The 16925-nt window shown below is 59.1% G+C and overlaps 1 protein-coding gene and 1 pseudogene across 2 annotated transcripts; one reads left to right on the top strand and one right to left on the bottom strand.

Annotated features, from left to right (window-relative positions):
* Positions 1–2710: 2710 nt before the first annotated feature.
* On the top strand, positions 2711–4809 carry LOC144952925 (phosphatidylserine decarboxylase proenzyme, mitochondrial pseudogene; annotated as a pseudogene). Its single transcript, XR_013640717.1, has 2 exons — positions 2711–2845; positions 3731–4809. The product of XR_013640717.1 is annotated as a phosphatidylserine decarboxylase proenzyme, mitochondrial pseudogene (transcript).
* A 451-nt stretch (positions 4810–5260) lies between these two features.
* LOC144952974 (uncharacterized) lies at positions 5261–14974 on the bottom strand. Its single transcript, XM_078883458.1, has 6 exons — positions 14849–14974; positions 12699–14137; positions 10977–11128; positions 8390–8461; positions 7370–7560; positions 5261–5268 (listed from the first exon to the last, which is right to left on the bottom strand). Exons 2-6 carry the CDS (start codon positions 14118–14120, stop codon positions 5261–5263), a joined length of 1845 nt encoding a protein of 614 aa, XP_078739584.1. The 5' UTR covers positions 14121–14137; positions 14849–14974.
* Between the last annotated feature and the right edge of the window lie 1951 nt (positions 14975–16925).

Below are 16925 nucleotides of genomic sequence, written 5' to 3'. Positions count from 1 at the left end.
CGACACAGCCTAGCGACACAGCCTAGATACACAGCCTAGCGACACAGCCTAGGTACACAGCCTAGATACACAGCCTAGGTACACAGCCTAGATACACAGCCTAGATACACAGCCTAGATACACAGCCTAGGTACACAGCCTAGATACACAGCCTAGGTACACAGCCTAGATACACAGCCTAGGTACACAGCCTATGTACACAGCCTAGGTACACAGCCTAGGTACACAGTCTAGATACACAGCCTAGGTACACAGCCTAGCGACACAGCCTAGATACACAGCCTAGATACACAGCCTAGATACACAGCCTAGGTACACAGCCTAGGTACACAGCCTAGGTACACAGCCTAGGTACACAGCCTAGATACACAGCCTAGATACACAGCCTAGATACACAGCCTAGGTACACAGCCTAGGTACACAGTCTAGGTACATAGTCTAGATACACAGCCTAGGTACACAGCCTAGATACACAGCCTAGGTACACAGCCTAGGTACACAGTCTAGGTACACGGCCTAGATACACGGCCTAGCGACACGGCCTAGATACACGGCCTAGGTACACGGCCTAGGTACACAGTCTAGCGACACAGTCTAGGTACACAGCCTAGATACACGGCCTAGGTACACGGTCTAGGTACACGGCCTAGGTACACGGCCTAGGTACACGGCCTAGGTACACGGCCTAGGTACACGGCCTAGGTACACGGCCTAGGTACACGGCCTAGCGACACGGCCTAGATACACGGCCTAGGTACACGGCCTAGCGACACGGCCTAGGTACACGGCCTAGCGACACGGCCTAGGTACACGGCCTAGCGACACGGCCTAGGTACACGGCCTAGGTACACGGCCTAGCGACACGGCCTAGGTACACGGCCTAGCGACACGGCCTAGGTACACGGCCTAGGTACACGGCCTAGCGACACTGCCTAGGTACACGGCCTAGCGACACTGCCTAGGTACACGGCCTAGCGACACGGCCTAGATACACGGCCTAGCGACACGGCCTAGATACACGGCCTAGGTACACGGCCTAGCGACACTGCCTAGGTACACGGCCTAGCGACACGGCCTAGGTACACGGCCTAGGTACACGGCCTAGCGACACGGCCTAGGTACACGGCCTAGGTACATGGCCTAGCGACACTGCCTAGGTACACGGCCTAGCGACACGGCCTAGCGACACGGCCTAGCGACACGGCCTAGGTACACGGCCTAGGTACACGGCCTAGCGACACGGCCTAGGTACACGGCCTAGGTACACGGCCTAGCGACACGGCCTAGGTACACGGCCTAGCGACACGGCCTAGGTACACGGCCTAGGTACACGGCCTAGGTACACGGCCTAGCGACACGGCCTAGGTACACGGCCTAGGTACACGGCCTAGCGACACGGCCTAGGTACACGGCCTAGCGACACGGCCTAGGTACACGGCCTAGGTACACGGCCTAGCGACACGGCCTAGGTACACGGCCTAGCGACACGGCCTAGGTACACGGCCTGGGTACACGGCCTAGCGACACGGCCTAGCGACACGGCCTAGGTAGACGGCCTGGGTACACGGCCTAGCGACACGGCCTAGGTAGACGGCCTGGGTAGACGGCCTGGGTACACGGCCTGGGTACACGGCCTAGGTACACGGCCTGGGTACACGGCCTGGGTACACGGCCTAGGTACACGGCCTGGGTACACGGCCTAGGTACACGGCCTGGGTACACGGCCTAGGTACACGGCCTGGGTACACGGCCTAGCGACACGGCCTAGGTAGACGGCCTGGGTAGACGGCCTGGGTAGACGGCCTAGGTACACGGCCTGGGTACACGGCCTAGGTACACGGCCTGGGTACACGGCCTGGGTACACGGCCTGGGTACACGGCCTAGGTACACGGCCTGGGTACACGGCCTAGGTACACGGCCTGGGTACACGGCCTGGGTACACGGCCTGGGTACACGGCCTAGGTACACGGCCTAGGTACACGGCCTAGCGACACGGCCTGGGTACACGGCCTGGGTACACGGCCTAGGTACACGGCCTGGGTACACGGCCTGGGTACACGGCCTAGGTACACGGCCTGGGTACACGGCCTAGCGACACGGCCTAGGTACACGGCCTGGGTACACGGCCTGGGTACACGGCCTAGCGACACGGCCTGGGTACACGGCCTGGGTACACGGCCTGGGTACACGGCCTCACAAGGTCGTAGAGCCGGGAGTTCCAGAGTCCCACCACTGGCCCTCACAGCGTGCCAGGGTCCTCAGATGGCTGGTCGTGGGTCTTGGGTCTTGAGCTACAACTGGCCCCGATCGTCCAGGGAGCTGCCCTTTTATGCCTCGTCCCCAACGAGGGGTGGGGTTGTGCGCCCCCAGGTATCCCACAGAGCACACACAGCGCCCCCCCCGTTGGTGGCGCCAAGGGGCTTAAGTGTCTTGGTTGCCTGGGGTCCCAGAGCCCCCAGCAGCCCCTCCCCTCTTATGTCACTACACAGACACTCATACACTCACTCATACACAGATACACTCACACACACTCACACACACTCACACACACAGACACACACACTGACACACACACTGACACACTCACACACACTGACACACACTGACACACACACACACACACAGACACACACACACAGTGACACACACACAGACACACAGTGACACCCCGTGTCTCCCACAGGCCGTCTGGTACCCGTGAGCCCGCGTGTGTCTCGCTACCTGCCCGGCCTCTACTGCCTCAACGAGCGCGTGGTCCTCTCGGGGAGATGGAGTCACGGATTCATCGCCCTCGCCGCCGTGGGGGCCACCAACGTGGGCTCCATACGGGTTTACAGGGACCAGGTGGGGGTCACGGGGGTCACGGGGGGTCACGGGGGTCACGGGGGTCGGGTCAGATAGTTCACTCTGAATAACCCCGCCCCCCTCTCTCTCTCTCTCTCCTTCCTCCCCCCCCTCTCCTCCCCCTCCCTCCCCCTCCTTCTTCCTCCCCCCTCTCCCCCCCCGCCCCTCCCCCTCCTCCTCCCTCCCCCTCCTCCCTCCCACCCCCCCCCCTCCTCCTCCCTCCCCCCCCTCCTCCTCCCTCCCCCCCCTCCTCCTCCCTCCCCCTCCTCCCCTCTCCTCCCCTCCTCCCCTCCCCTCTCCTCCCCTCTCCTCCCCCTCCCCTCTCCTCCCCCTCCCCTCTCCTCCCCCTCCTCTCTCCCCTCTCCTCTCCCTCCCTCCCCCTCCTCCCTCCCCCTCCTCCCTCCTCCCCCTCCTCCCTCCTCCCTCCTCCCCCCTCCCCCTCCTCCCCCCCCCTTCTCTCCCCCCTCCCCCTCCTCCCCCCCCCTTCTCTCCCCCCCTCCCCCCCCCTTCTCTCCCCCCCTCCCCCCTTCTCTCCCCCCCTCCCCCCTTCTCTCCCCCCCTCCTCCTCCCCCTCCTCCCCCCCCCTTCTCTCCCCCCCCCCCCCTTCTCTCCCCCCCTCCCCTTCTCTCCCCCCCTCTCCCTCCCCCCCTCCTCCCCCTCCTCCCCCCCCTCCCCCCCCCTTCTCCCCCTCCTCCCCCCCCCCTTCTCTCCCCCCCTCTCCCTCTCCCCCTCCTCCCCCCCCCCTTCTCCCCCTCCTCCCCCCCCCCCCTTCTCTCCCCCCCTCTCCCTCCCCCCCTCCTCTCCCCTTCTCTCCCCCCCTCTCCCTCCCCCCTTCTCTCCCCCCCTCTCCCTCCCCCCCTCCCCCCCTCCTCCCCCCCCCCCCAGGAGCTGGAGACTAACTCCGCCCACCACCCCAGGGTGCCGTTCGTGGACCACTGCTTCGTGACCCCCCCCACCGCTCATCCCACCGCTCGCAGCGACCCCCACGGGGACGCGCTGATTGGTGGGCTGACCAATGAACTGACCAATGGACTGACCAATGGACTGACCAGTGGACTGACCAATGGACTGACCAGTGGACTGACCAGTGGACTGACCAATGGACTGACCAATGGACTGACCAGTGGACTGACCAATGGACTAACCAGTGGACTAACCAATGGACTGACCAATGGACTTCCCAATGGACTGACCAACGGACTGACCAACAGACTGACCAACGGACTGACCAATGGACTGACCAACGGACTGACCAACGGACTGACCAATGAACTGACCAATGGACTGACCAATGGACCGATCGCTGCCATACTGACCCCCGGCAGAAGATCGATGAGGTTAATGGACAATGACGAGGTGGTGGACGAGGTGGACAACGAGGTGGACAACGAGGTGGAGGCGTGGCCGGGTGGGGCCTGGGGACGCTGCGGGGGCCTGCGGGTGGACAAGGGTCACCCGCTGGGGGAGTTCAACTTGGGGTCAACCGTCGTGCTGCTCTTTGAGGCACCTGCCACCTTCAGATTCAGCGTCCGGCCCGGACAGAAGATCCGCTACGGGGAGGCGCTGGGAAACGTGTAGAACGTCTACACGTGTAGAACCAGAGGTCGCAAACGAGTTTTGATTCCGTACCCAGCCGGGTACAGGTAGCCGTATCCTACCCGTACCCGTACCCTACCCGATACCCGTACCCTACCCGATACCCGTACCCTACCCGATACCCGTACCCTACCCGTTACCCGTACCCTACCCGATACCCGCACCCTACCCGATACCCGCACCCTACCCGATACCCGCACCCTACCCGATACCCGCACCCTACCCGATACCCGCACCCTACCCGATACCCGTACCCTACCCGATACCCGGCTACCCGTACGGGTACGGGTACGGGTAGGCCGCGAGTCACTGGTGAGTCACCGTGATTGTCACTCATTTCCCAACGTCTTGTGTCTCTTCTCACAATTCAAGTTCCTAGAATCAACCCACCCGCGCCTGCAACGTGGCTTCATCCCAGAGGTCGCAACCGGGTAACCGATAGTTGTACCCGTATCCGGCCGCACCAGGGTCGCAAACGGGTACCCATACCCGGCCGTACCCTACCCGTACCCGGCTGGGTACGGGTAGGGTACGGGTATCGGGTACCCGATTGCGACCTCTGGGATGAAGACACGTTGCAGGCGCGGGTGGGTTGAGTCTAGGAACTTGAATTGTGAGAAGAGACACAAGACGTTGGGAAATGAGTGACAATCACGGTGACTCACCCGGCCGGGTATCGGGTACAGGTAGCCGGGTATCGGGTACCCGGTTGCGACCTCTGCTCTAACGCGTGAACTTCTACACGTGAACGACCAGGCGTGGTGGTTCACATGAGCTAGTCGTGACGACGATGATGACGACGACGACGACGAATGCTGTTCACGACCCTACGATTGAAATAAAGGCGGCCACCTTGGCTCGGAGCATGCAGGCTGCCCTGGTGAATGCTGCGTCGTGTGTGTCCGGGAGATGTTGACGACCTCGCCAGGCACGCAGGAGGTCGTGGGTTCGATCCCGTGACCCTGACGATGCCTGACCCCCACGTGACCCTCACGTGACCCCCTCAGGGAGGGGTCCCGCGACCCCCACGCGATCCCCACGCGACCCCCACCATCGCCACGGATTGACAGAGAACGGCAGCCGTGTGGACAACTTCTTGACAAAACGTAAATTCCTTTATTGGTAACGAGGTAACGCGGTAACGAGGTGGGTGGTAACCCAGGCAGGGAGACAAGATGATGATGATGATGAGGCTGTTGGTGATGTTAGCGCAGTTGACGCACCGTGTGAAAGAAGTTCACACACCGTGCGACACGCGGTGCAACACACGCGGTACGACACACACACACACACACCACGTGACACACACACACACACCACGTGACACACACACACACACACACCACGTGACACACACACACACACACCACGTGACACACACACACACACACACACACACACGTGACACACACACACACACACACACCACGTGACACACACACACACACACACACACCACGTGACACACACACACACACACCACGTGACACACACACACACACACACCACGTGACACACACACACACACACACCACGTGACACACACACACACACACACACACCACGTGACACACACACACACACACACACCACGTGACACACACACACACACACACACACCACGTGACACACACACACACACACACACACCACGTGACACACACACACACACACACACACACCACGTGACACACACACACACACACACACACCACGTGACACACACACACACACACACACACCACGTGACACACACACACACACACCACGTGACACACACACACACACACACCACGTGACACACACACACACACACACCACGTGACACACACACACACCACGTGACACACACACACACCACGTGACACACACACACACACACACACCACGTGACACACACACACACACACACCACGTGACACACACACACACACACACACCACGTGACACACACACACACACACACACACCACGTGACACACACACACACACACACACACCACGTGACACACACACACACACACACACCACGTGACACACACACACACACACACACACCACGTGACACACACACACACACACACACCACGTGACACACACACACACACACACACACCACGTGACACACACACACACACACACACCACGTGACACACACACACACACACACACCACGTGACACACACACCACGTGACACACACACCACGTGACACACACACCACGTGACACACACACCACGTGACACACACACCACGTGACACACACACCACGTGACACACACACCACGTGTTACACACACACACACACACCACGTGACACACACACACACACACACCACGTGACACACACACACACACACCACGTGACACACACACACACACCACGTGACACACACACACACACCACGTGACACACACACACACACCACGTGACACACACACACACACACCACGTGACACACACACCCACACCACGTGACACACACACCCACACCACGTGACACACACACCCACACCACGTGACACACACACCCACACCACGTGACACACACACCCACACCACGTGACACACACACCCACACCACGTGACACACACACCCACACCACGTGACACACACACCCACACCACGTGACACACACACCCACACCACGTGACACACACACACACACCACGTGACACACACACACACACCACGTGACACACACACACACACCACGTGACACACACACCCCTCCCCTAGTCTCCAAGCTCGGCCGCCAGACACCGCAGCTTCTCCTTGATGACCGCGAAAGGGTCCCCCCCCCCACCCCCCTCGGCCCCTCCCCCCCCCCGCCTCCCCCCCCTCCCCCTGCCCCCTCCCCCCCTGCCCCCTCCCCCCCTGCCCCCTCCCCCCCTGCCCCCTCCCCCCCTGCCCCCTCCCCCCCTGCCCCCCCGTGTGTAGCGGGGGGCTCTACGCCGTCGCTCCAGGGAGCAGTCACGGAACTCCACGGCGCGACGACGCTTCTGTTGACTCATCAGCACGACGGTTGTGGTGGTGGTGGCGGTGGTGGCGGTGGTGGCGGTGGTGGCGCCCAGCACTCGCCTCGTCAGCGGCTCCTCGAAGATCGTCTCTATCGGCCTGGTGGTGGCGGCATCAGCAGCAACATCAGCTTCATCATCATCATCAGTAGCGGCGTCATCAGCGTCATCATCATCAGCAGTAGCGGCGTCAGCAGCGTCATCATCATCATCAGTAGCGGCGTCATCAGCGTCATCATCATCATCAGCAGCGGGTCAGCAGCGTCATCATCATCATCAGTAGCGGCGTCATCAGCGGCATCATCATCAGCAGTAGCGGCATCATCAGCGGCATCATCATCAGCAGCAGCGTCATCAGCAGCGGGTCAGCAGCGTCATCAGCAGCAGCGTCATCATCAGCAGCGTCATCATCATCATCAGCAGTATCATCATCATCAGTGGCAGCATCATCAGCAGCAGCATCATCAGCAGCAGCAGCATCATCAGCAGCAGCAGCATCATCAGCAGCAGTATCATCATCATCAGTGGCGGCATCATCATCATCATCAGCGGCGTAGTCGTCATCATTAGATGGCCCATGGTGGTGGCGGTGGTGATGATGGTGGTGTCCGTGTGTGCACCTGTGTGTGTGTGCCTGTGTGTGTGTGTCCCCACCCGTATGTTCGTGCGTGTGTGTGACAGACAGACACACACAGGCGCACACACACACAGACACACACAGGCGCACACACACAGACACACACACAGAGACACAGAGACACACACACAGACACACACACACAGAGACACACACACACACAGACACACACACACACAGACACACAGACACACACAGACACACAGACACACACAGACACACACACACAGACACACACACACACAACAGGCAGCTGGTCGCTGCTGACGGCACCGTGGGCTGTGCCACTGACCGATGCTTGATGGGGGTGACGTAGTTCAGGTTCAGATAAATCTCCTCCACTGTGAACTCGGACTTCTTCAGCCTGAGACACGCACACACAGACACACATATACACAGACACAAAGACACACACATAGACACACATATACATAGACACACATACACACATATATACACACACACATATATATACGTAAACACACAAACACAAAGACACACGCACAGATAGACACACACACAGACACAAAGACACACACAGACATATACATAGACACACACACAGATAGAGACAAAGACACACACACAGACAGACACAGACACAGACACACATACAGACACACACACAGATAGACACACACAACAACAACAACCGCCATTCGCCACTAAGTGGCAGTGACGTCACCACGACGCTTGTGCCAGGCCATGTGCACCTTGAGGCCACGTGAAGTGTCGAACGCCCGCTGGCAGGAGGTCACGGGGCAGACCCAGGTGCCACGGGTCGACTGACCGAGCTGACCGAGATGACTGGCTGATGCACCACCTGTGCCCCCTACTGTGCCAACTTGCTGTGCTTTAGCCACCCGGCACTCCGCTCGTTGTTGTGAGCGTTGCTCCTCCGCCCTCCGTTGTTGTTGGAGGGCGACTGCCTCCAACTGCCCAGTAGCGTCCTTCACGAGCCTCCTCCACAGAGGCCGATCTTGACACCGCTGGTACCAGTCATCGGCAAGTCCACTCAGCTCCAGGTCCTCCTGTACCACATCACTCCATCTCTTCTCTAGCCCGTGCCGCGCCCGTTTAGCCCCCTCGATCCGGCCGAACAAAAGCTGTTTAGGCATGCGGTGGCTGGGCATGCGGGCTACATGACCCAGCCAACGCAGCCTTGCCTGCCGGAGGAGCTCACCGATGGGACTTTGCCCAGATCTTTCAAGGATTTGTGAGCTCCTCACACAATCCAGCCTGCTGGTTAAACCCAGGATTGATCGTAGGCAGGCCAGCCTAAATGTTTCCAACCGGCGAAGATGCTCCACTAGGGGGGTCCACGTTTCGCAAGCGTAGAGAAGGGAGGGAATGACTGTGGCCGAGAAGACCTGAAGCTTCGTGCGGAGCGACAGACCAGGTAGCTTCCACACAGCGTTACGCAATCGATGAAAAGATATTGCCACTCGACTGATTTGGAGTGAGACCTCTGCTGTTAAACTGGAGCCGGTCATGAGCACACTGCCCAGGTATGGGAAACTCTCCACTCTCTCCACTACTGCCCCATCACCAATTGGGAGTTGTGGGGGTGGAGTGTCCGATGGATTAAAATACCCAGGCAGGTGCTTAGTTTTGGTGGGGCTGATGGTAAGGCCCCACCTCTTAGTGGCACACACACAGACACATAGACACATACACAGACACACACACACACATATACATAGACACAGACACACACACATATACACACACATACACACAACAACAACCGCTATTCGCCACTAAGTGGCGGTGACGTCACCACGACGCTTGTGCCAGGCCATGTGCACCTTGAGGACACGTGAAGTGTCGAACACCCGCTGGCAGGAGGTCATGGGACAGACCCAGCAGGTGCCACGAGCCGACTGACCAGTGGCATCTAACATCTACAGAACGTGAAGAACCAGTGGCATCTACATCTACAGAATGTGAAGAACCAGTGGCATCTACATCTACAGAACCAGTGGCATCTACATCTGCAGAACCAGTGGCATCTACATCTGCAGAATGTGAAGAACCAGTGGCATCTACATCTACAGAACGTGAAGAACCAGTGGCATCTACATCTACAGAACGTGAAGAACCAGTGGCATCTACAGAACGTGAAGAACCAGTGGCATCTACATCTACAGAACGTGAAGAACCAGTGGCATCTACATCTGTAGAACGTGAAGAACCAGTGGCATCTACATCTGCAGAACCAGTGGCATCTACATCTACAGAACGTGAAGAACCAGTGGCATCTACATCTGCAGAACGTGAAGAACCAGTGGCATCTACATCTGTAGAACGTGAAGAACCAGTGGCATCTACATCTACAGAACGTGAAGAACCAGTGGCATCTACATCTACAGAACCAGTGGCATCTACATCTACAGAACGTGAAGAACCAGTGGCATCTACATCTGTAGAACCAGTGGCATCTACATCTACAGAACGTGAAGAACCAGTGGCATCTACATCTACAGAACGTGAAGAACCAGTGGCATCTACATCTGCAGAACCAGTGGCATCTACATCTACAGAACGTGAAGAACCAGTGGCATCTACATCTGCAGAACGTGAAGAACCAGTGGCATCTACATCTACAGAACCAGTGGCATCTACATCTGCAGAACCAGTGGCATCTACATCTGCAGAACCAGTGGCATCTACATCTACAGAACCAGTGGCATCTACATCTGCAGAACCAGTGGCATCTACATCTACAGAACCAGTGGCATCTACATCTGCAGAACCAGTGGCATCTACATCTGCAGAACGTGAAGGACCAGTGGCATCTACATCTGCAGAACGTTAAGGAGCGGGGGTAGTTTGTTAACGGAGACAGCGAGAGAGGAAAAAAGAATCCCGGAGCTCACCGCTTTGCCTTGGGGAGGCCCATGGGGGTGAGGGAAGTCCCGGAGCGGACCGGCGTCTTACGGATCCGGATCTGGGACACGCGCTGGCTGCGTGGAGGAGCCGGAGCCGGAGCCACTGGAACGGACTCACCGGCCCCTTCTTTGCACACGACCTGCGAGCACAAAGACAAAGGTAGCCTCTAGCAGGGCTGTAGGGGCAAGTGCTGCTAGTGGCGAGTAGCACCACCTATGATGTACACACAAAGCTGCCCCAGGTAGCCTCTAGCAGGGCTGTAGGGGCAAGTGCTGCTAGTAGCGAGTAGCACCACCTATGATGCACACACAAAACTCTCCACTCTCTCCCCAACTGCCCCATCACTAATTGGGAGTTGTGGGGGTGTAGTGTTTTATGGTACAAAATACCCAGGCAGGCGCTTAGTTTTGGTGGGGCTGATGGTAAGGCCCCACCTCTTAGTGGCACGCTCCAGTCTCAGCAGCAGCGTCTCCAACTCCTCCTCTGAGTGAGCAGCTATTACCAAATCATCGGCATACATAACGTGGTTGAGCAATAGGGAGCCATCCCTTGATCGCACCTGGGCATCGATCAGCCTCTCGTTGTGTCTGTACCAGATGGAGATTCCTCCGGTACAGCCATCGAAGGCTTCACGAACTACGTGGTCAAAGATGATGTTAAATAATGTGGTAGCCAGAGGACATCCCTGTCGCACCCCAAGGTGAACAGGGAATGGCTCCGACTCCCGGCCACGTAGTTTTTCCCGGGCCCGCTCACCATCATGAAGGTCCTTAATGATCGTGAGCAAAGGGTCAGGGACTCCGAAAGCACGAAGAACAACCCAGAGCCCAGGCCTACTGATGGTATCATAGGCCTTGACCACGTCAGTAAAGCAGAGATGTAGATTTTAAGCTTTCGTGACTGCAGAAATTACTTTGGTTCTTTCGGTAAAGTCACGTAGAAAGAAAATAAATTAAATTATAGAACACGACGTTTTGATCGCAACACAAACCACCAACATCAGGTAGAACTAAATTTGAGAGAGAGACAAAACACAGACACGGAGACACACAGACAGACACAAAAGCAGAGAGAGACACACAACATAGGCACAGAGACCCAATGCCTCTGTTGAGGCAGATTCCATCTCCTCAGCAACCCGCGACCACCACCCATCCTTGCAGCGCCTCACGGCTCTCCGAACCTCCGAGCGAAGGCTGCGGTAAACCTCCTCATTCTCCGACGTGGGATGCTGTAGCCGATGAGAGTGGGCCTGTCGCTTTTTCTCAACTAACCTGAACACCTCCTCTGTCAGCCAGGGTCTCTGGGGAGGTCTGGACCGTGTACCCAAAGCAGCCATTGCAGCTGCATGAGTCACAGTCCTAAACCTCACCCATTTACCCTCGACATCAGGAGGAGTGGGGGACGATGCCAACCCATATTTAATCTTGTGCTGGAGGCACAAGATTAAATATGTAACTCACACACACAGTCACACACACACACAGTCTCACACACACACACAGACACACACAGTCACACACAGTCTCACACAGTCACACAGTCACACTCAGTCACACACACACACAGTCACAGTCACACACACACAGTCTCACACAGTCTCACACAGTCACACACAGTCACACACAGTCACACACAGTCACACACAGTCACACACAGTCACACACAGTCACACACAGTCACACACACACAGTCACACACACACTCACAGGCTGTCGCGTCTCTTCCCGCGGTCCCACTGCGCACACCGCTGAGGTGTCCAGCACGGCCATCTCCGGCAGGACGCCCCGGACAGCATCCACCACCTCCACCATCTGGGCGTCCACCACCTCCACCATCTCAGCGTCCACCACCGCTGCCCCAGCGCTCAGTCGACCGTCGTCCGCTCCGACATCTACAACCTCTGTCCTCATCTCTTCCTCCTCCTCTTCCCCACCACCACCACCACCATCATCATCTTCGTCGCGATCAACGCCAACACCACCATCATCATCGCCACCATAGCGATCATCGCCACCACCATCTTCGTCGTCGCAATCAACGCCAACATCACCAACACCATCATCATCATTTTCGTCGCCAACATCGCCACCACCAACACCACCATCATCATCTTCGTCGCGATCAACGCCAACACCACCACCACCATCATCATCTTCGTCGCCAACACCACCATCATCATCTTCGTCGCGATCAACGCCAACACCACCACCACCATCATCATCGCCACCACCAACACCACCATCATCATCTTCGTCGCGATCAATGCCAACATCACCACCATCATCTTCATCGTCGCCATAGCGATCGTCGCCACCACCACCGTCACCACGGTGCTGGTGGCGCTGGTGATGGTGGTGAATCTTCAACGGCGGCATCGGCAGGTCGGGGAAGAAGCACTCCAAGAAGGGAGATTTGGTGGGCGGCGAGAGCGTTGATCCGCGCGGCGTGCGAGGAGACAGCATCAGGAAGCAGCCAGCCACGGTGGTGGCGGTTGTGCCGGTGGTGGTGGTGGTTGTGCCGGTGGTGGTGGTCGCGATTGTCGGAAGTCTCCACCCAAAGTTGGCGCGGTGGTTGTGGCGGTTGCGGTGGTGGCGATGACGCGGCGATAGACGCAGGCACCTACCAGCGTCACCACCGTCACCACCGTCACCACCATCGGCACCACCGGCGTGGGGCGGAGGGTGAGTGGGCGAGGCCAGGACGTCGGGGACGTGGTGGAGGTGGTGGAACGTGGCGGCGAGGGAGCGCGCCGGCGGCAAGCTCAGCCGCTGTGCCAACGCCGTGGCGGTGACGCTGCTGGTGGTCGTGGTGGTGGTGGTGACGGTGGTGCCATGTGGTGGCGTGGTGGTGGTGACGGTGGTGCCGTGTGGTGGCGTGGTGGTGGTGGTGCCGTGTGGTGGCGTGGTGGATGAGAGGGTGGTGGTGGTGGTGGCGTGTCGTGGCGTGGTGGATGAGAGGGTGGTGGTGGTGGTGCCGTGTGGTGGCGTGGTGGTGGTGGTGGCGTGTGGTGTCGTGGTGGCTGAGAGGGTGGTGGTGGTGGTGGGTCCTGGTGGAGACGGAGGAGGCTGGGCCTCAGTGGAGGTTGAGGTGGACAGGAGATGAACGTTGGGTGGAGCGGTGACGGCCATCTGGATGAAGTCTCTTGCTGATGGGGGAGACACGGGGGGGGGGGGGAGACACGGGGGGAGAGAGAGAGACACGGGGGGAGAGAGAGAGACACGGGGGGAGAGAGAGAGACACGGGGGGAGAGAGAGAGACACGGGGGGAGAGAGAGAGACACGGGGGGAGAGAGAGAGACACGGGGGGAGAGAGAGAGACACGGGGGGAGAGAGAGAGACACGGGGGGAGAGAGAGAGACACGGGGGGAGAGAGAGACACGGGGGGAGAGAGAGACACGGGGGGAGAGAGAGACACGGGGGGAGAGAGAGACACGGGGGGAGAGAGAGACACGGGGGGAGAGAGAGACACGGGGGGAGAGAGAGACACGGGGGGAGAGAGAGACACGGGGGGAGAGAGAGACACGGGGGGAGAGAGAGACACGGGGGGAGAGAGAGACACGGGGGGAGAGAGAGACACGGGGGGAGAGAGAGACACGGGGGGAGAGAGAGAGACACGGGGGGGAGAGAGAGACACGGGGGGGAGAGAGAGACACGGGGGGAGAGAGAGACACGGGGGAGAGAGAGACACGGGGGGAGAGAGAGACACGGGGGGAGAGAGAGACACGGGGGGAGAGAGAGACACGGGGGGGGGAGAGACACGGGGGGGGAGAGACACGGGGTTCATCACCGTCGCCACCATCACCACCACCACCATCATCACCACCACCACCACCGTCACCACGGTCACAGCAGCTCACCGCCGCGTGTTCCGTAGCGTCGACCCCTCAGCTCCAGCGGCACCACCTCCCCCGCCGCTCCGTCTCCACGGTGGACGCTCCCCCGTCCCTCCGCTCCTCCACCCGCTCCTCCACCCGCTCCACCACCCGCTCCACCACCATCTCCACCACCACCACCACCTCCACCTCCAACAGATCCAACAGATCCACCAGTTCCACCACCTCCACCAGATCCACCTGCTCCTCCACCTCCACCACCTCCACCAGATCCACCCAGTCCACCCGCTCCACCCGCTCCACCCACTCCACCCACTCCACCCACTCCACCCTCCGCCGCTCCGTCTCCCCGGGGGACGTTCCCGCGTCCCTCCGCTCCCTCGACCTCGCGACCTCCCCCACGCCGATGCCTCGCCCCGGCGTTATCCGGCGGTGGTGGCGGTGAGTGGTGGTGGTGACGGTGGTGGCGGTGACGGTGGTGGTTGTTGTGGTTGGTCGGTAGTGGAGCGGGTCCCACCGCCGGGACTGTGGGACACCGCCTAGGGCGTTGGCAGCGTGGCCGAGCGGTGGTGGCGGTGGTGGCGGTGGTGGCGGTGGTGGCGGTGGTGGCGGTGGTGGCGGTGGACAGGAAGCGCCGAATCCTCCGGGAGGGTCCGTCCATGCCGGTTGTTGACGCAGCCATTAACATTCAGCAGCGGAGAGAGCGCGGTGATGACACTGAGACACAGAGACAACAACAACAACCGCCATTCGCCACCAAGTGATGACACTGAGACACAGAGACAACAACAACAACCGCCATTTGCCACACTCACTCACACACACACAGACACTCACTCACACACAGACACACACACACACCCACAGACACACACTCACACACTCACCTCACACACACACTCACTCAGACACTCACACAGATACACTCACTCACACACAGACACTCACTCACACACACAGACACACACTCACACACTCTCACACACACAGACACACACTCACACACAGACAGACACTCACTCACACACACATACACTCACTCACACACACAACAACAACAACAACCGCCATTCGCCACTAAGTGGCGGTGACGTCACCACGACGCTTGTGCCAGGCCACGTGCACCTTGAGGCTACCACGTGAAGTGTCGAACGCCCGCTGGCAGGAGATCACGGGGCAGACCCAGCAGGTGCCACGGGTCGACTGACTGAGATGACCCAGATGACTGGCTGATGCACCACCTTTGCCCCCTACTGTACCAACTTGCTGTGCTTTAGCCACCCGGCGCTCCGCTCGTTGTTGTGAGCGTCGCTCCTCCGCCCTCCGTTGTTTCTGGAGGGCGACTGCCTCCAACTGCCCAGTAGCGTCCTTCACGAGCCTCCTCCACAGAGGCCGATCTTGACACCGCTGGTACCAGTCATCGGCAAGTCCACTCACAGCTCCACGTCCTCCTGTACCACATCACTCCATCTCTTCTCTAGCCCGTGCCGCGCCCGTTTAGCCCCCTCGATCCGGCCGAACAAAAGCTGTTTAGGCATGCGGTGGCTGGGCATGCGGGCTACATGACCCAGCCAACGCAGCCTTGCCTGCCGGAGGAGCTCACCGATGGGACTTTGCCCAGATCTTTCAAGGATTTGTGAGCTCCTCACTAAATCCAGCCTGCAGGTTAAACCCAGGATGGATGTTTCTAACCGGCGTTTCGCAAGTGGAGAGAAGGGAGGGAATGACTGTGACCGAGAAGACCTGAAGCTTCGTGCGGAGCGACAGACCAGGTAGCTTCCACACAGCGTTACGCAACCGGAGTGAGACCTCTGATGTTAAACTGGAGCCGGTCATGAGCACACTGCCCAGGTATGGGAAACTCTCCACTCTCTCCACAACTGCCCCATCACCGATTGGGAGTTGTGGGGGTGGAGTGTCCGATGGTACAAAATACCCAGGCAGGTGCTTAGTTTTGGTGGGGCTGATGGTAAGGCCCCACCTCTTAGTGGCACGCTCCAGTCTCAGCAGCAGCGTCTCCAACTCCTCCTCTGAATGAGCAGCAATTACCAAATCGTCGGCATACATAACGTGGTTGACCAATAGGGAGCCATCCCGTGAT

This window comes from Lampetra fluviatilis, chromosome 71 (assembly GCF_964198595.1).
Source record: "Lampetra fluviatilis chromosome 71, kcLamFluv1.1, whole genome shotgun sequence".
In the NCBI taxonomy this organism is placed as follows: Eukaryota; Metazoa; Chordata; class Hyperoartia; order Petromyzontiformes; family Petromyzontidae; genus Lampetra; species Lampetra fluviatilis.
Note: the sequence above shows the minus strand (reverse complement) of the source record. Positions and strands in the feature narration are given on the sequence as shown.